Genomic DNA, 20,895 nt, shown 5'->3' on the forward strand with positions numbered 1-20,895 from the left:
AATTCCCTGTTCTTTCTCTGTACCTCACTTTTAAATTGTGCAGTTACATATGCTATTCCCCATTCTGTATAAACTGTTCCAGTGTCTAAAGAACCTTTCGAAGATTATTACCAATGCATCTGCTGTTCCTAAGGCCACTTCCTTAAGTATTCTGCAATGTAGATTATCAAGCCCTGGGGATTTATCAGCATTCCATCCTATCAGTTTCTCCAACACTTTCTCTGCTGAAACAGATTTGATTGAGTTCCTCCATCTCACTAAACCCTGGTACATTTTTCATGTCATCCTTTTGAAGACGGAATAATTTAGAATTTTGTTCATCAGCCATTTCTTTGTTCATCTATTATACATTTTCCCATTTCTGATGCTAGAATTTTTGTCAGAAAAATGACACTTTCATCTAACTGAACTGTTCATCAATTTTATTAACATATTTTTATACAACTGAGATGCAAGCAATGAAAGATTACTTGATAGCAACATACATGATACCCTATACAAATTTTAGTTGACAGTGAATCCTGTATAGTGCCCACAGCTAAGTGGCAGCACTTACCAGTGCATATGGGGTTGTCTTTGTAGCCTTTTAGAGATGTTCAACTGAGCAAGAATCATATACTTCGAGCCCTTTTAGGTGAATGTAAAATATCTGATGAAACATTCTTTTTGAAGAGCATTGTCCTGGCAATATTGCTCCCTCAACCAATGTTGCCAACAAATTTCATTGGTCATTCCTATTATTGCTGTTTATGAGGCTTTGCTGTGTACATCTAGCAAACAAGTGCTGAACTAAAGGAACAATTCTCTTCATGTGAAGATATGTTTTACCTTTAGATAATTCATAATGTACCTTATGCAATTCTATATTCACTTAATTATTATATAATATATATATTATATATATTTAAAAACTTTCATTATGAATATATAAATATTACATAATGACCTGGGCTGTTCCAGGCTTTATTTTTAAGTATAGGATATCTTTCTTTGTAGGTCATTTTTACAAAAGTATACTTTTATTGTGATGAGCTTGTAATTAGGTGTCAGTTAGCTCGGCTGGCTGGTTTGCAATGCCAAGTCACGCTAATCACACAGGTTTATGTACACACACTGGCAGAAATCATCATAAAGGTCCTTCCTTCTCAAATCAACTGCTCATCTGAGGTGTAAACCCTCAACTTAAACTCTCCACCAATCGTCTGTCTCCAATGAGAGAGCGGTCCTCTGGTCCTCTGGTCCTCTGGTCCTCTGGTCCTCTGGTCCTCTGGTCCTCTGGTCCTCTGGTCCTCTGGTCCTCTGGTCCTCTGGTCCTCTGGTCCTCTGGTCCTCTGGTCCTCTGGTCCTCTGGTCCTCTGGTCCTCTGGTCCTCTGGTCCTCTGGTCCTCTGGTCCTCTGGCGACTCTGTTACCTAGTGTCTGTACTTAATTTGCTATTTGTTGTGGGAACCAAAGCATGGAATATCCTGAATCTTTTAGCCTGATGTTTTATTTACTCCATGAATTAAAAAGGAAAAGAACTTTTTTACCACGGTGCAAAGTGTAATTTTATAATTCTGAAAATGCACTATTATTTTTGACTGAATGGTGAATAATATTATGTTGACTTAATTTATGAAATTAAAATTAATGTTTTCACAGCTTGTCCTGACATTTTATAACTTTAATTAAAATTGTTTGCTTTTATCTTAGGCTTTTACGGAGACACAGAAAAAGAGATTGTTGTCCTGGAAGCAACAGGTTCAGAAGCTCTTTAGGTCTTTTCCCCGGAAGTCCCTCCTGGATATGCCAGGCTATCGACAGCAGAGAAGGTGTGTTTTAAATTTTATCTTCTCAGTTGTGGATTTCTATCTATTAATTTTAAATCCATTGATGATTCTTAACCAATATGTCCTTTATGTAATGAAACTGGTTGGACACAAACGATTTGAATTTCCATTTTCCTTTGGTTTCCTGATTTAATGCAAATGTAAATTTCTGTAACTTAAAAGTATCAGCTAAATAAAGTAATGTCCTAATACTGCTTGGTTATCTGTGATATGTATTACCTGTTTCTGGACGGAATTCCAGTGAATATATTTTAGAAGTTTAATTTCATGACTAGTATTACATTGGAAGTTGCTGGTTGTGCAGTCAATGTCATTGCTTATCCTCAAGTTTTCAAATCAATAGTATTTGCTACTCTGGGCAAAGGAATTGGATGAAGTGACATTTAAGATGGATTTTAATGCAATACCTGTTAGTGACATTTGTGCTCAAGGCACAAATGTCACTTACAGGTATTGCATTATTTTTGCATATTGCATTATGTGCCTTTATTGTTAGAGCTGTTTTCCATCTTCCTGAATGGTATCTTTACTGCTATCAAGTTAAATGAGGTGTAACATGATTATTCATTGTAATCGGCTTTTCAATTGGTCTTTGATCCACATTGATTTATGCATAAGTTAATCTAAAGTAGAAAATTACAATTTTGTGGTGTGTACTGTATTTGAATAGTATTTAATATAATCAATATAATTAATATTATATTATAATATAATTCAAGTAGTTTAAGCAGGTGGAATAAGGTCAGTGTGTTAACAAGAAAACTAATACATCCTAAAAGTATTGCAAATTCATGATCATGCACAAAACAACATTTAAGTTTACACAATTATCTATTTTATATTCAATTGGAGAAAAACCTTCCCTTGCATATAATTTTGTTCAAAATTCTTCTCAAACTGTCCTGGATTATTTGCTAGACTTTTTTTGCATTTATGTTGATGACATCTAAAGCTGACAAATGTGATTTTTTTTTCCCTTTTCAGAAGGGAGTAAGCCTGAATTTGTTAGCTTTATTAGCTTGATTTTTCTGTGATACGATTGATTAAAAAGGAGAAACTCAAAGTTTGAAGCAGAACTAGATGTAAATATCATATTGATTAATTTTACTGTAAGTGTATTCTGTAATTGAGTTTGTCTTAGGGTGATCATTTAAAGTCAACTGTCTGCATCAAATTGCTCATTTACTCTTTTTTTAAAAAAAAGTCCATGGGAATCAAAAAATAACATGCAGAATGTCTTTTGTTTGGTTGAATACCTTTACACACTTTTTCACTTTAGACATCTCCGAAGAAGGTAATTCCACTTGTGAACATCATTGAAAATTGGTGGAATCAAGGGTTATGGGGATAAGGCAGGAACAGAATACTGATTGTGGATGATCAGCCATGATCATAATGAATGGTGGCTCGAAGGGCCGAATGGCCTACTCCGGCACCTATTGTCTATTGAAATGTAGTGAATGATGATCTTTAACTAACAATTTGAGACACAAGTGCCTTACTCACTAACCCTTTTGCCACTTGCTTGGAAATGTGGATGCAAATTCAATTGAGACATTCAGGACCACATTGGATGATTGTTTCAATTTAAATAACGTGCAGGATTATGGAGAAAAATCAGGCAATTGGCTGTCTGAACATTTTTAGTTTTTAGTACCACTGCGGTTACGATGGGCTGAATGGTAACCACCAGCACCATAACAATTTGGAGATTCTGTGAACCCACCAAATTCTGAAGGAAAACCTAAGCACAAATGAGATTTTCCTGAAAAACTCATTACACTTTGTAAACTGGGACAACAATATCCCAAAGCCTTGCTTTATGAACTTGCTACTTTATGAATGTCAATGTATTTGTGGCAGAAATATGCAATATTTTTTGGGCAATCATGGAGAAGTTGTATTGTGTGAATGATATTGACACCAACTGTTTCCTGATGGTTTAGTTCTCATTGAAGAAAACACACAATTTACAGCATAAACAGCATTTCATTGCTTGTATTTATAAAATTCATCGAACCTACAATGTGGAAACAGGCCCTTTGGCCCAACAAACCCACACCACATCCCACCCAGAACCATCTTCGTATAACTCACCTAATCTACACTACACCACCTCTCCCCACCCCCCCCCTCCCCCGAACACTACGGGCAATTTAGCATGGCCAATCCACCAAGCCCCGACATCTTTGCACTGTGGGAGGAAACCCACGCAGACACGGGGAGAATGTGCCAACTCCACACTGACAGTTGCCCAAGGGTGGAATCGAACCTGGATCCCTGGTGCTGTGAGGCAGCAGTGCTAACCACTGGGCCACTGTGCCGCCCCAGATTGTTTACAAGGCGGCCGATGGTCATGATTGGTATAAATGTGCTTACAGTTTTCTTCAATGTCATGTTTGGAAAAGAATTTGATACAGCTTTAGAGGTTTCTAGCTTAAAGCTATAGATGCTCATCATGTTTGTGTATTTTCTTGCTAAGCATAAGTACGCTTTCTTCATTTTAATTACAGCTGAACATTTTACCTTTAGTTCATTTGCATCTTGATTATTAGTTACAAAATAACTTAATTTTCATTTGGAGTATGACAATTACTTGGAAACAACAACATGCAAACATGCCATTTGACCAAATCTCTCTCTCTTTCACACAAGCAGCATCACAAATGAAACTATTTCCATATTGGAAGACCGAAGAACCATTGGGTATCAGTTTAACATTGGCAAAAGAAGCCATGGTGACAGAAGGATATCTTTTTTTTTGAATTACACAAGTGGTTAGAATCTGGAATGTACTGCTCGAATGCATTGTAGAGATATATTCAATCCTGCTTTCAAAAGTTTTTTGAAAGATTATCTGAAAGAATTTGCTCGCCTATTGACAAAATGCAAGGGGAGTGAAGACTAACCACTGATTTTGTAGTCAGTGGCAAGGATGAAACAACCATAATGGTCACTGACTTTGCTGCATTCTATGATTCAGTGATGATGTCATTTACAAACCCTTGTTCCTCTATTCATTCTTGTGTCCTTGCAATCAACCACTTTTGTATTCCATTCTGATTTGATCTCTGCATTAATCACATCCCCTCAAACTTTTGTATATATAAAAATCATTATCTTGATTGTTGTCTTAAATTGCCTGGATCTGTCATTCTACACCGTCACTAGAAAGACTAGTCGACTTTTGTCCATAGTGTCTCATTCTTTTAAATTTGGAACATTTGTGTGAAATCACTGCAAAATTGTAGCTGTTCTGACAACATGCCTGATGTTTCAAATTCTTAGTTCACCACTAGACACAGCATGCTAATGAATTTGCTCTACCTTGTCTAACATCTCAACTTCTTAACATATTTCCAATGGTTTAATGCAGGAAGTTGTCCTATAAACAAACAGATGTTGTATTTCATCTGCCCACATTTGGATTCTCCACTTGCTAATCAGTATCCCTTTTCGGCTTTTATTGATACTCTGACTCCTGTTTTGTATTCCTGTAAAGCTGGACACTACTACCTCTACTCTTCCTTCAAATCACTGACCTATTCAACAGACAGAAGTAATCCCAGAACAGAACACTGTGGCGCACCACTACCCAGATCCAAAACTGTACCGTAACTACCATTTGCCACTTGAACCTCCAGTGTGCTGCAAGAATTTCAGACCTGTACTGCCATTTTTAAAGATGTTAGGTAACAATCTTTACTATTGAAATATTCAGGTAAATTATTCTTCGCCCCTTTCCTCTATGTTCTTTACTTCCCTCTGACTAAATTCCTGGTCATTGAAGTACTGTTTTACTTGTGCTTCCAGCTCTTTCCCATGTATTCTCTGGCATACCTACGTGCTGTTTGCTAAATTAGCAGCACAGTAGTTTAGTATCGCGATCACCTCATACCTGTTTATTGTCAACTAGCTATCAACTGCACAAATTTAAATTTGAACATTCACTTAGAGGGAAACAACACAAAATGAACAAAAGTTAGAGACATGCCACAAATTTATCTCTTTATCATGTCATATCTTTGTCTCAACTTTTTTAAGCATTAAAACTGTCGGTTTTACCTATCTGTTCTTCACATAGCTGGGGTTTTAGTCAATCCAACTCCTTACCGGCAGCTGGATCTGTGGGTGGAGGAATAGGTAGACGAACCCAACGCCAATTTCAGATGCCTCCTCGAAATATGCCCACCGCTCGATTGGGTCTTATGGGCCCCAGTGGACTTATGGGTGCCCCACAGCGTAGTGCAGCCAGCAATCCTGCCATATTAAAACAAGGAAGACAGGTTTGTTCAAGTCTTTTGCTTTTCTGTATTATAATTTAAAATTTCTGCAAGTATGTATTCTTTGGGAAGTTCACTAGTTAAATGCAACGTTTGTTTAGCCAGCAAATGCAGCACACCCTGTTTAAGTTTAAAGGGCAGGAAAGTAGACTGTTTAGTTACATTTGCCAAATCCAGATTGGAAACTTCTCTCAAATTTTCCTGATTTGAGTAACTTTGCTGGTTCCTTTATAAAAAGACCCCAGTGAGAACACTCTGAAGGCATTTCCTGTTTTTCCTCACTTTGATGTGTAGAGGTACTGAGGTGGGATGATATAAATACGGAAAAAAGAACAGACTCTGCTTCTCCAGGAAGGGTGAAGCCCAGAATTTTGTGTGCACAACAGGGTTGTACAACAGTTTCATTCAGAGTGTGTAGACATCAAACAATGAATGAAACTTGTAAGAATTGTAAGCTTTGGAGTAGTGGAGCATGATGTAAAATATACAGTTGATTCCAAATGCCAACAGTTTCTCCATATGAGAGACTCTATAAATTAAAATTGTTTTACAATGCGTAACTTGTATTTTCACAGAATCTATGGTTTGCTAACCCTGGAGGAAGTAACAGCATGCCAAGCCGAACCCATAGTTCAGTGCAGCGTACCCGCTCATTGCCTGTCCACACATCACCACAAACTATGTTGATGTTCCAGCAGCAAGGTGAGTAGAGGAAAATAATAAACAGTTGCCTTTCTATATGTCGATGAAGATGAACATCAGTACTTGTAAATGCTTGGAAAATGTTGGGCCTCAGTTGTCAGCTTGCATTCCTCTCAACTTATAAAAAGTTTGTTTCTTCCCCTAAATAACCAGCATGTACAGTGGCTGATTGGCTAGCTACAGTCCAGAATATGCAAACCAGAGTCCACTGTAGCTTGAGCAAAAATTTTCTGATGCTAGTCAGATTACTGGATTGATTAAATCACGGACTTCAGTGGAGCGATTTGCCTCTACAAATAACAAGTTGACAATGTGGATCTTAGATTTCTACCAGACGCTTTGTTACTTCTGGAAATTTATTGCATTAGTGCAACAACAACAATACTTTCTATTTTTAAATAATGTAACAATCATCATGGAAGATATTCAATGCATTAGTGTTGATAAGGTTTATTGTATTTTTGTATTAACAAATATACGGTGAAAACCTGGATTTTTTTTCTCACTGTCAGTGTTCTGCTCAATTTATGACTTTTTGAAAATTTGTAGAATAAATAGAAAAAAGCAAGAAACCTTGCTATGCACTTCTTGCCTTGGATGAGTTATATAATAACCAAATAAAATGGAGAATATCTCTTCAAAGTTACGGTTGTTGCATGGAATGTATATCTAGATATTTGCTAGTGGTAAAGGATTAACTGATTTGTCATTAACATTGATAATTTGAAAGTTTGTGGCATGATTTTGTGACTTATTAGGTGACTAAATATTTTATCTAACATAATAAGACTTAAGATGTATGAATGCTAGAAATGGCCTTATATGCTTAGTGAATAATGCCTGCCCTCAATGTGGTAAGATTGAAGAAAAATTAGAAAAAAAAACAATACTATGGATGCTGGAAATCTGAAATTAAGCAATAATAAAGTGCTGGAGAAACTGAGTTAGTGTGGAAGTACTTGTGGAGAGGGAAACATTTTCTGATCCAATATGACATCAGATCAGGGAAACACTGATTCTTTTGACTAAGACAAAGAAATTTTGAGAAAGGTGACTGTGTTATTTAAAATGAAAAGGATTTTGATAAATTTGACCTGCAATATTCCCTCATATTTGTGATGGCTCTGGATCCCATTTGGCAATATGCTGTGTTGGTCTTCCTTGAAAACAATGGAGCAATCCTCTTCCATCACCTGCGTTAATACCTTTTTAGTTTTTAAGAGAAAAAGCTCGCCCCCAGCATTTCCTATTTTAGTTTGTTCGTCTTAATATGTAAGCATGAATTCCTTGTGCTTAAATTCAGTAGGTGTCATAAAAACATGCTTTGATCCTATATTCCCCTAAGTTAGTCCTCAACTTGCCCACTCAGTAACTGAATATCCTTTTTGAAGAAGTGAGCCTAAACCTTAATGCAGTATGCTCTCATCAAGACCAAACAGTTTCAAAATTATTTCAATAAAATAAAATAAAAATACTGTAGTTTGTGCAGACCTGAAATAAACGCAAGGTGCTAGAGAAACTCGGGGCTACCAGCTTCTGTGGAGAAAGAAACAGTTAACATTTTCAAGTCCAATGACTTTCTTCTTTGCATCTTGTGTTCCGAGGAAGAATCATTGGACTTAAAATGTTAACTCTGTTTCTCTCTGCACAGATGCTGTCAGATATGGTGACTTTCTCTTGTACTTCAGTTTTATTTCAACATTATCTCACTGGATTCACGTTGTCATTTGTTATATATTCTGATAATTTAACAGCTTGGGAACATTGTGTTGATGGATTCAGTGAATGGCTTGTTAAAGCCCTGAGATCTGTCATGCTTATTTTAAATCAGAAAGTGCAGAAGCAGAAGTAGGCTATTCAGCCATTGAGTCCGCCTTGCCATTCAATGAAATCATATCTGATCTAATCAGCTTTGACTCCACTTTCCTGTCTTTTCCTCATAGCCCTTGATTCCCTTGCTGATTTAAAAGTCTGTCTATCCCAGCCTTGAGTATACCTAACAGCTCAGCCTCCACAGTGATTATGGCAAAGAATTCCACAGTTTTACAATCTTTTGAAGAAATTTCTCCTCATCTCTGACTTAAGTGGGTGACCCTTAATTTGAGATTGTCATCTGGTCCTAGACTCTCCCACAAATGGAAACCACCTCTGCACGTTCACACTGTCTAGCTCCCTAAGACCATATATGTTACATTTTGTTTTTGCCTTTTGTTCTTCTAACCTGTAATGAATACAGGTCCAATACATTCAACACTCCTCATAAGAAAATCCCTCCACACCCAGAATCGACCGAGTGAACGTTCCCTGGATTGCCCCCTATGCCAGTTTAGCTTTCCTTCAATAAGGGAAATAAAACTTTTCACGGTATTCTAGATATGGTCTAACTAATACTTTCTATAGTTAATAAATATAGTTTATAGGTAGAAATCACTCCCACAGGACTACAGTGAAAAGTTTATAGTAATCGCATTACAGTGCTATCTTAGGTACAAAGTTACCTAGGTACAGATACGTAAGATCAAATTCTTAGGAAACAAAAAAAATTGGTAAACGGGCACTTAGTCTCGAGGAAGACCTCCACTGCCTCACTGCCGCCTGTGCTCAGTCAACCAACATAGGAGTTGCCTCCCTTTAGGTGACTCTTTGCCACTGGGTCCACTTCGCTGACGCTGCTGAACCCACACTCGCTTCGCTGCCAGACCAGTTTGCCACCGAGGCACGTGTACTGCTTCAGCTGCAGATGTTGCCTTGCCAGCAGTGCTTTCTTGAAGATTCCGCTGCCGTCAGCCCCAGATGCCAGGAGAATGACTTTGCTGCTGCTGCCACAGATCCCAAAAGCAGGAAAATGCATGTGCCTGCTGCAGGCCTCCAATCACTGGAAGAACATCCTTACTGCAGCTGTTGCTGGCCTCCTATTGCCAAAAGAAGCCAAATCTACCACCCTGCATGTAGCCCGCTCTCATTGGTGCGCTGGTGCTGCCAACCAACCCACTACAGAAAATATAAAAGATGAAAAGAAGGAAGATAAAGCAAAGTTTTTTTAAAAAAGTAGTAACAGAAGTTAAACAAAGGAGGAGAGCAGATTGGGAGCAGGGAGCAACCTTCCCTATTACCTACTGGGCGTGTATGCTGGCTTTTCATGATTCATGCATGAGATTCTCCAAATCACTGTGTTGGTGTTTCCTGCGGTTTTCCTCCAATTAAATAATCAGCTCCTCTCTTCTTCCTGCCAAAGTGCATAACTTCCTAGTTTCCCACATTATGTTTTGTATGCTAAATTGCCATTAAATCTGCCAACATCTATCAGCAGTCTCTTTGTGCTGTCCTTACTACTTGTTCTTTCACCAATTTTTGCCATCTGCAAGCTTGGCAATGTACATTCACTTCCTCATATACATTGTAAATAATTGTTGCTCTACCTAGATCCCTATGGCACTTCCATTAGTTTTAGATTGCCATTCTGAAAATGCCCCTTTTGTTTCAAGTTTCTGTCTTCTGTTAGCCAATTCTCTATCAATGCTAAATGTACTACCCTCCCAAAACAATGATCTCTTATCTCCAATCTTTTGTGTGCTACTTATTAAGTGCATTTTGGAAGTTCACATATGTAACATCTACTAGTTCGCATTTATCAAACCTGCTTGACACTTACTCAAAGAATTCAAATAAATTTGTCAGGCATGTTTTCCCCTTCATGAAATCAAGCTGACTTTGTTTAATTATATTAGTTATTTTTGAAGTTCTCTGCTGTAACATCCTTTATTTACAATATTTATAATCCAGTACCTTCCCAATGACTGACTGACAGGTTATGCTGAATGGCTTATGATTACCTGTTTTTGTCACAATCTGCTTTTTGAATAAGGATCTTAAATCGGCAATTTTCCAGTTCTGAGACATTTTTCCGTAGCTACTTCCTTTAGTATCTTTAGGAAGCATCCTATCAAGTCCAGGGGACTTAAATTAGTCTTAGCTCTAAACTAGTTTCTCTGGTAATTTTTTTCTGGTGATAGTTATTATACTCTATTCGTATGCCCCCTCACCTCACCCCACCACCATCCCTTCCCAAATTCTGCCCTTTGATTACTAGATACTTTTGGAATGTTATCATTCTACATTTAAGATACGTGGTATTTTGTATTTATTCAACTCCTCGGTCATTTTCTGGTTCCCCATTATTATTTGTTCAGCCTCATTCTCTGTTCATTTGGCTTTTTTAAAGATGCAGGTAAAGAAATTCTCCTAATATCCATTCTTGTATTACCTACTAGTTTACTCATTTTTTTTTTCGTTTTTTTGGTTCCTTTGATTTTTAAACTCTACCAAGGGAGATATGTGTGGAAAGTTCTTTACACAGAGGGTGGTGGGCGCCTGGAACGTGTTGCCAGCGGAGGTGGTAGACGCAGACACGTTAGAGTCTTTTAAGATACATTTGGACAGGTACATGGATGGGCAGGGAGCAAATGGACACAGACCGTTAGAAAATAGATGACAGGTTAGACAGAGGATCTTGATTGGCACAGGCTTGGAGGGCCGAAGGGCCTGATCCTGTGCTGTAGGTTTCTTTGTTTCTTTGTTTCAATCCTCTGCCTTATTAATCTTTTCTACATTGTATGTTTTTTCCTCTAACTTGATACTACCCTTAACCTTTTGGTTAACTCTGGTTAGTTTATTCAATTTTTAGAATAAATCTTCTTCACTGGGATATATCTTTGAGTTGTGAACTATTTCCTTAAACTGCTGAACCACTGAAGTTCATCAACCACATTTTCATCTAAACTCCATTCCCAATCTACTTCAGCTAACTCTGCTCTCACTTCTTACTTTAGCATTGTTGTTTCCAGTCCATGTTTCTTGCCCTCAAAATTGATTTCTAAATTCTGCTGTGTTTTGGTGACTGTTTCCTACTCTCGGGTCATTTGTTAAATCTGCCTCATTGTGTTACCAGATCCAAAACCGCCTGATCCCTGGCTAGATCAATTAATATTGTTTTAGTGAAACTATCTTGAATTGTTCGAATGCTACTATTATCTTGTAGCGTTTAAGGTGCAAGGTATCTATGTGTATTCAATTCCTTAGCCATTTCCTAGGGTGGCATGGTGGCTCAGTGGTTGGCAGTACTGCCTGTCAGTGCACCTGGATTCGTTTTCACCCTTTGGCGACTGTGTATGGTCTCCATATTCTCCCCATCCCTGCATGGGTTTCCTTCCACAGTCCAAAGAATGCACAGGTTAGGTGGATTGACCATGCTAAATTTCCCACGGTGCCCAGGGATGTGCAGGTTAGGTAGATTAGCTATGGTAATTGCAGGGTTACAGGGATTAGGTAGAGGCATTGGTGGACTGCTCTTCGGAGGATAGCTGTGGACCCCATGTAAAACTGGCAATATAATAATCATGAGTGACTTCAGTCTTGCAGATTGTAAATTCAAATTGGCAGAAGTAACATTCACAGAATATATTCATAGAACATAATACAAAACATCAGAAGTAAATATTCGACCTTTTACCCTCAATAACAACCTCACAGATACTCAAACCTCAGTGAAGGGCCACCCTGTTTCTACTTAAGGTTTTTTATTCGTTGGGCAAGGCTGTAATTGGTTTCTTTTTGGAAAACTTCTGCATTTACCTGATGCAGTTTATTCAATTTGCCTTTCCTGAAACTCTTAAATAGGGAACATAGCTAATTCTTTCTTAAATGGGTTCTTTATGTGGGAAATGATAACACAGCAGCAATGCCATTGGGCTAGTAATCCAGAGGCCCAGGCTGAGGACAAGGGTCCAACCACAACTGGGGGAATTTCAATTTGCTTAATAAAATCTGTAATATCCAAGCTGGCCTCAGTAATGATTAACCATTGTAATTAAAAACTCATTTATTGCCCATTCGAGTATTATCCTGACCCAGTCTGGCCTACAAGTGACTCCAATCCCACAGCTATGTGTTTCACTCAACTTTAAAATATCCCCAGCAAGCTATTTATTTTTAACGAATTAGGGTGGTAACAAATACCAGAAACATAATAGAATAAAGAAAAAAAAAGTGACTTCTGCCGCTTTCTGGTTCTGGACCTTTTTCTTCTACAGACATGAGGCCATTGAAGGCTACTTTCCTTTTCTGCCCTGGCTGCTTTGGAGACTGCCATACTGCACCGCTGATGTTTCTCACTGACCTGCTTCTCTTTCTGAAAGAATTCTGCACACCCACTGATGAATTTTCTGGATAGTTTCTTTTCTCTGAAAGAACTTGTTTCTGTCACTAGCATTGAAAATGCTGGAGGAACGCAGCAAGTCTGACAGCATCTATGGAGAAAGAAACAGTTAACATTTCAAGTCTGATATGATTGTTTAGCATCCACAATATTTTATTTTTGTTTCTGTCACCATCTGTGTCTTTGTTTTTGTGTCAGAGGGCATGCTTTTTAATAACTGGGAGGTAGTAAGAACTGCCGATGGTGGAGTCAGAGTTGATACGTTGTGGTGCTGGAAGAACGAAGCAGGAAAGTCACTGTTTCAGGCCTAGCCCTGATGAAGGGTCCAGGCCCGAAATGTTGACTTGCTTGCTATTCTTGTTTAACACACACCCTCTTTTATTCCGTTCTTCAACTCCTGATTCCAACACTCTGAACTACTTATCTCAGGTGGTTTAAAAGTACCATTTTAAATGAATGTGTAAACATATTTCCTGACGGCCCATACCACAGGACTAAGAAGTGATAGTAAAATGATACCACCTTAAAACAAAGAACGTAGACAATATAGAAGCACAAATCAAACTTAATGCTATACGTTGGAGTTCTAAAGTGGACAGAACAATTTCCAAATAGCAATATCATGAATCATATTCATATCTGGAAATGGGTTCCAAATATATCATCACTGTTTTCCATTCCTTAAACTATTGCCCTTTCAGTTGAACCATATTGAATTTTAGTAGGTGTACTTCTTGGCCATACTAAGAGTGGCAAATTTGACTTCTCCAAAAGATGTGCAGGCTCAGTGGATTAGCCATGGATAATGCATGGTTACGGTGATAGGCTTGAGAGTGGATCTGGGTGTTTTGCTCTTGGGAGGGTTGGTGTGGTCTCGATGAATTGAATGGCCTGCTTCCACACTATAAGGATTCTACGTTTGTACAAATTTCAGAAACCAAATATATCTTAATCGTTTGAAAATTGTGGATATTTTGTTACATGTTTCAGTTTCAAAGTGGTAATCTTGTTTGTTGTATATCTCTGAATCCTAATAGTTGGGCATTTTGACTTTTAGAGTTCCAAGTGCCAGTAACAGAACCTGATATAAACAACAGACTGGAATCATTGTGCCTCAGCATGACTGAACATGCCCTGGGTGGTAAGTTTTTATTTTTAGAAAATTTATTCATAGAATGTGGTATTGGTGGTTAAGCCAGCATTTATTGCCCATCTTCAACTCCCCAGGTGGGCAGTTGAGAGTCAACCACATTGCTGTGGGCCTAAATTCAGAAGCAGGCCATCAGGTAAGGATGGCAGATTTCTTTCCCCAAAGGATATTAATGAAGATGATAAGTTTTTATTTGAACTTTGTTCAATTACTTAAATATTGGTAAATTTTGACAAATGGAATTTGCCTTTGACAGATTTACTCAGTATATATTTGGTAATGTGTATGAAAGTTTTATAAATTGGTATCTGGCAGTACAGATTTCATGTAGTAATTTCATTTTAACTTCACATATTCCTAATAAAATTTTACCTGCGTAGGTTGAAAAGACGGAGCTTTATTTGTTGTAGGCCATGATCTAATTCTTTGTTGCTCACCATGTTTTCTACCCACTTCATAAAGCTATTTTTGTGAGTTTCAAAATGACTTTTGTACATATATGTTTTACAGTATGGTCCTGAAAACTGCAAGATAAATAACATATGGGCAAAAAGTATTTTTAATGGTGCTTAGATACTATAACTTTTTATTCTTGGAGCAGTTGAACAGTATGCACGTATCTTTGGTATACTGGTGCCTTGATTCAAGATTCATGCTGGTCCAGAATTAAAGGATCAATCTGGTCAAATAGTACATTTCCAAGTTGTTTTCTGATAAGTTGTTTCCTGATTATTTCGACACAACTTGGCACATTTCTGTTTGATTTCATTAATGAAGTGGAAACTGAATGTCCTACTTATAATTAAACCTATAGATCCACAATGAAATCTCTGTTTAAAGTCATTTATTAATAATATTTTTGGGAAGCTCAGCCAATAATGTGGTGTGGTTTGGTATGTAGGACTGCTGCCCTTGAGTCATGCTCCAGAGTTCGAACAGAACGACCAGTGTCCGTGTGCCATCTGCTTTGCATGTCGTTTAAATAGCTTGTTAATATAGCAAACCTTGAAGCATTTCCTTAAATATCACTTTCCCAGCCAAGTACACAGCGTTGGGTTAACTTGTGGTAATATTTTATTTGTAGTCAGCTAGTTTTGGATCAATGCTGTAAATTTTCTCCAGCCTGCCATCTAACTGAATAGTACGTTTTATATTAATTCTGTAGGCAGGAATTAAGATTTCTTCACAATAAAATTTGAATATTTTAAAATCTATAAATCATTATATCAAAGATGTAATCTTTTTGAGCTTAAAGCTCTAGTCTGTTTTAATTGCTTGAAACCTGAATGGTCACAATTAAAGCCTATAATTTTCCACATGTTTTAGATGCAAGTTGTGTAGAATTGATTTTTAATTTAATTTCAAGTGGTTTAATTATTAATTTAGCTCAATACTCTGCAATTATTTACTTCAATGTTGTATTTTGAACAAAATTCTTCTCAATTATTGTGATAAATACAATGGTAACCCACTATTTTTCAGTGCTTGTTGAATGATAACAGTGCTGAAAAAGATATCAATAGGTTTATACTTTGTATGTTGCTGATGTAATAAAATCCATCACAAAGCTTCCGTTTTAGAACATAGAACAGTACAAGCCCTTCGGCCCACGATGTTGTGCTGAACTTTTACCCTAAACCTAAGGTCTATCTAACCTCCACCCCTACCTTATACTGTCATCCATATGCCTGTCTAATAGCTGCTGAAATGCCCCTAATGAGGCCAACTCCTCCACCTTCTCCAGCAATGCATTCCATGCCCCTACCACTCTGAGTAAAGAACCTGCCTCTGACGTCGCCCCTATATCTACCTCCACTCACTTTAAAACTATGCCCCCTCATAATTGCTACCTCCACCCAAAGAAAAAGTCTCTGTCTATCCACTCTATCTATACCTCTGATCATTTTGTAAACCTCTATCAAGTCACCTGTCATCCTTTGTCATTCTAAAAAGAAAATCCCTAGCGCTCTCAACCTTCTCTCCGTTCCAGGCAACATTCTGGTAAATCACCTGTGCACATTTTCCAACACTTCCACATCTTTCCTGTAATGAGGCAACTAGAACTGGACACAATACACCAGATGTGGCTGACCCAGGCTTTTGTATAGCTGGAGCATTACTTCACAGCTCTTGACCTCAATCCCTGTATTAATGAAAGCTAACACACCATATGCCTTCTTAACAACTCTAGCCATCTGGGTGGCAGCTTTTGGGGAACTGTGGACTGAACCCCAAGATCCCTCTGCTCCTCCACACTGCCAAGAATCTTTCCCTTAACCCTGTATTCTGCTTTCAAGTTTGTCCTTCCAAAATGAATCACCTCACACTTTTCAGGGTTAAACTCCTTCTGCCAATTCCCAGCCCAGCTGTCATCCTATTAATGTCCCTTTGTAACCTTGAACAGCATTCCTTACTATCTACAACTCGATCCACCTGTGTATCGTCCGCGAACTTACTAATCCACCCTTCCACTCCTACATCTAAATCACTTACAAAAATCACAAATAGAAGGGGACCCAGAACTGATCCTTGTGGTACACCACTTGCAACTGAGCGCCTTGTTGAATATTTTCCATCCACTGCTACCCTTTGTCTTCTACGCGTCAGCCAATTTTGAATCTGATATGCCACATTTCCCCCTATCCCATGCCTCCTTACTTTCTGCATGAACCCACCATGGGGAACCTTATCAAATGCCTTACTTAAATCCATGTATACCACATCTAGTGCTACCTTCATCCACATGTTTGGTCACCTCTTCAAAGAATTCAATAAGATTTGTGAGGCATGATCTGCCTCACAACTTATTACACAGAAAGGGTTATATTCATAGAACATAGAAAAGTACAGCACAGTTCAGACCCTTCGGCCCACGATGTTGTGCCGTGGAATAATCCTAATAAATTCATTGAAGATAAAGTTATTTAATAATTGACTTTGATTCCCTCCAGTCCAAACAATCTAGCTCTTTGCTCAACACATTCCTGCATTTACTAAGATACAAAAGCTCTGTTGGTATGAATAAGTTGTATTTTGCTTTTTTTTCTTGAAGCTATATTTTGTTTGCACTAATTGCAATCCCTGCATGTTTTCATACATATGTAAATTGTATTGCGTGACCTTAAAAATATTAGATCTTGCATAAAGTTGTAGAGTACTGATTTTGCTTTTAATTTTCAGATGGCGTTGACAGAACCTCTACTATCTAGAAGATTGAACTACATCATTGGTGCTGGCTCTGAACCACAAAAGTAGCTGCAGGTTCAGGCCGCAGTTCACAAGTTCCAGTCCCATGCAGTGGACAGGGTTGAATGATGTCTTGTGTTATATTTCTGCAAGGTGTAATGAACATATTTTTGTGCAAGAGTCTGGATTGTTATTCTATCATCAAAATTTGAAGTGTAGTCAGGTTGATCAAAAGTAGTTCTGTCCATGAAAAGGATTTTGCAGTGAGACCCTCTTGATGCTTAAAACTGAAGGGCCATAAAACTAATGTAAACAGTAGTTGGTGTTCGTATGGCAAATGAATGGTAAAATACCATTTTTTTTAAATGAGGAGGGAAGAGTTGAAGTTGAAGCAATGCAACAGTCATTGGTTACATTTTCTGTATTTTGAGAAGCTATTATTTCTAAAGAATTATACTATAAATGTGACCAAAAGAGGAAAAAACTACATATTCATATTAATTGCATCTGATTGGAGTCATTGAACTCTTTTCAGCATTGAAGTATGCCATGAAGGGAAATTTGAAATGAGTGATTTAAACGTAACTAAAATAAATTTGCATATTGTTTACATAACCATAAAGGGTACATAAACATTTTCAGGTATGCCATTATGATTTGTATTGTCAAAGCATTTAAGTTTTCCCTTCTGCGATAGCAGCAGGTTTGCTTCTTTTAGTTAGTAGCAGAAAGCTATGGTTCAGGATATTTGGTCATTTTGAAGGAAATTGTAAATATGAGTGCTAGTCCTACATAGGTACAGATGTTAAAAATGATGAAATGAAGGGTGGTTTTGGAATGTTGTTGAATGCAGGAGACTGATGTAGTATGGTGAGAGTTAAAGTTAATCGGCCTTGCAGTTTGTTTAGCTGTCAGTGAGTATGCTGCTTGCTCTGGTTTTGTTTTATATTTTATTAAAATCCAAAAAGCTCTAAATCAACAGTTGAAGCCAAGTTGATACAGTGTACAAGTTGTTAGATCCTGAATGTTTGTTTTTCCTGTCCCTTCCACCAATTACATGCCCAAAACACACAAAAGTTCAAATATATACAACCTAGAGCTTCAGCAGCAGATTGAGAGAGACAGTCTACGTAACAATTAGTATATCCTGTAAGGAAAAGAAAAGGCAAGAGCTGAGAAACAACAGAAAGATAATGGGATGAAGTTGAATATACGTGGATGTAGTATTGTCTGAAACGGAGTTGGAAATGCAGTATTATAAATGAATTTGGTGAATAAAGTATTAAACTATATACATAATGTTTATACCGTGAATACAGCTTCAGAAAGGGTAATGTAACTGCATTCACCATCATCACATCCTGTTTAACAAGAGTCCTAAAAGGTATTTAGAAATCAGAATTGATATTTATTCCTCCACTGATTTATAGATGCAAAGGTTATCTATTAATTAGATGTATTATTTTAGATATGTTATGTATTAACTTGCTATGGCTGGTAACCATGAGTATGTTTCAAAATATTAACATCCATTTAGTTAACTTTTTTAAATATTGCTTATTACTATTGACAAGGTATAGGTTAAATATTTACATAGCAACAAACGTTTGTTTTGCTAAGAAGTGCTGTCTGGTGAATTAATTTTAATATGTGGCTTCTGTCTTGAGAACATTGCCATTCTCTGTTCTTCTGTTGAGTCCTGTATTGACTGCAGGTGTAGAGCTTGATTAATACTATCCTATGTAAAATGAATTATTTATGAAATGATGATTGCATGCATATAAGGCTGTGAAGTCAAATATCTAGAAATAAAGCGGCAGTGCCTTTCCTTTTGTATCTTACACCTATCCCAAGTGTTAACTGTTTTATACAGAGCAAAGTAGCACCACCAATTCAAAAAACAAAGGTGATAAGACATATTCTTGATATTTATAGTCTTTGTCTTTGTTTTGTTAAATGTGCACACAGGATATCTCTGCAAGCCCAGAACAAAGCCCTGCCTCGTAACCATTTTGAATATGTTCGAAGTGCTTAACAACTTGACATTGAAAAACTGAAAAAAGGCCTCTCAAAACATGTATCCTACTGTACTTAGTTGTCTGAAATTGAGGTTTTCTGTAATATCTGCCAGGTTACTGTGATGCCTTTAAAGAGATAATGGCTGGAACACAAGACACAAAATAGTCAAGATATTTTAAAAAGTTCTATATATTTACAAAGGCAGGTCTTGTAATAGATGGGTGTGCACTATATATAAAACACTAAATAAAAGAATTAAATTGTTTTGTATAAGTCATCAAAATTTCCTATGGTGGCTTTTATTTTTTGTATTTCTTTATCTCGATTCAGAAAATAATGAATGTTTATTCCTCTGGGAGGAATAGGAAGCAACAGCAACGCTAACAGTAATGACCTGGATACTTCCTCCCTTTTTTTAATTATACTATACTATACCCTATATATTTATGAACAGTTTTGAAGTTCAATGTAGAATCTGTCCACTCTTTAAAATACAAGGATCCGTATTCCTTTCTTTCCTTTGTTGCATGTCAAGTAGAGGCAGTCCCTCATTGTAAATGCATGTTTATGTTCCTGTTGCCCTCTGGAAAGAAGGTAGTGTACAAGAAGTATGTTTCTTGCATAGTTATTGCTGCACATAAATGCATATTTTTACAGTTTGTCACCTTATGGAAAAAGCACGTTTGTTACATGTTAAAGCTTTATGACAAACACTAATATGTTTTACTTGCTGTTCTTTGCAAGTGTATAGTTTTGAAATGTTCTTGTTTAAAGTTACCAATGAACTACTCTTGTGACTTAAACAACAAACTTGCTACAATGTATTTATTACTCCCATTCTTGTCACTTAACTAAAATGATGGTTATTTCATATCAGCATTATATTGAAAGTGAAGGGAGATGATTAATACAAGTTTTTGTAACACTGTGGTGTATGTGTCTTTTTTAACTGCAAAAATAAAATACATACATCTAGTTTGTACATTCCTAATATGTTGAAGACACATTTTGTATTCAGTCATGCTTTCAAACAGAAAAAAGGCAGAAAATATAGAAGGCAAAATCTTTATTTCTCCCCCATTTTTGTATGTCTTTCATGCCCTGCATTTTCTCTCTTTTTGACACCACTCATATATTCTATTGCATGGAGAATGAGCTGGAGCAAGAGTAGTAAATGATGGCATTCACTTTGTGAATACCCTTTGCAAAGCACTTTTACTGAATCAATGGCAAAATAAATTATCACCTCCTGACCGTTATCTTGCTGGATATCAATCATCATATTTTCAAGATAAATCCTATTCGGAAGCTGATAGAAGCCATTCTCAATTTTCATTTGTGAACTGCTCAGTCAGTGATTTTTGACAGTTTTCACGGCATGGTAAGTTTGTAGATTTCACTGGCAATTTTCAGGAAACCTAAGAAACCATTGGAGAATATGAAACAGCAAATGACGGTCTTGAAATGCTCTTGACTAAAAATGGTGATTTAATAATCTGCACATACCTTGTGT

At 37.2% G+C, this 20,895-nt stretch overlaps 1 protein-coding gene across 5 annotated transcripts in view; it reads left to right on the forward strand.

Moving 5' to 3' along the window:
• Nucleotides 1–20,307, forward strand: part of samd4a (sterile alpha motif domain containing 4A) — a 174,656-nt gene extending 154,349 nt beyond the window's left edge. For all 5 annotated transcript variants that reach the window (XM_048537812.2, XM_048537810.2, XM_048537814.2 and 2 more), the window contains 5 exons: nt 1,692–1,810; nt 5,913–6,114; nt 6,687–6,813; nt 14,085–14,168; nt 17,358–20,307. In XM_048537812.2, coding sequence (XP_048393769.1) covers nt 1,692–1,810; nt 5,913–6,114; nt 6,687–6,813; nt 14,085–14,168; nt 17,358–17,386 — 561 coding nt within the window. In that variant the 3' untranslated portion in view covers nt 17,387–20,307. The remainder of the gene's footprint in view (nt 1–1,691; nt 1,811–5,912; nt 6,115–6,686; nt 6,814–14,084; nt 14,169–17,357) is intronic.
• Nucleotides 20,308–20,895: the final 588 nt, after the last annotated feature.

Source organism: Stegostoma tigrinum, chromosome 10, assembly GCF_030684315.1.
Source record: "Stegostoma tigrinum isolate sSteTig4 chromosome 10, sSteTig4.hap1, whole genome shotgun sequence".
Taxonomy (NCBI): Eukaryota; Metazoa; Chordata; class Chondrichthyes; order Orectolobiformes; family Stegostomatidae; genus Stegostoma; species Stegostoma tigrinum.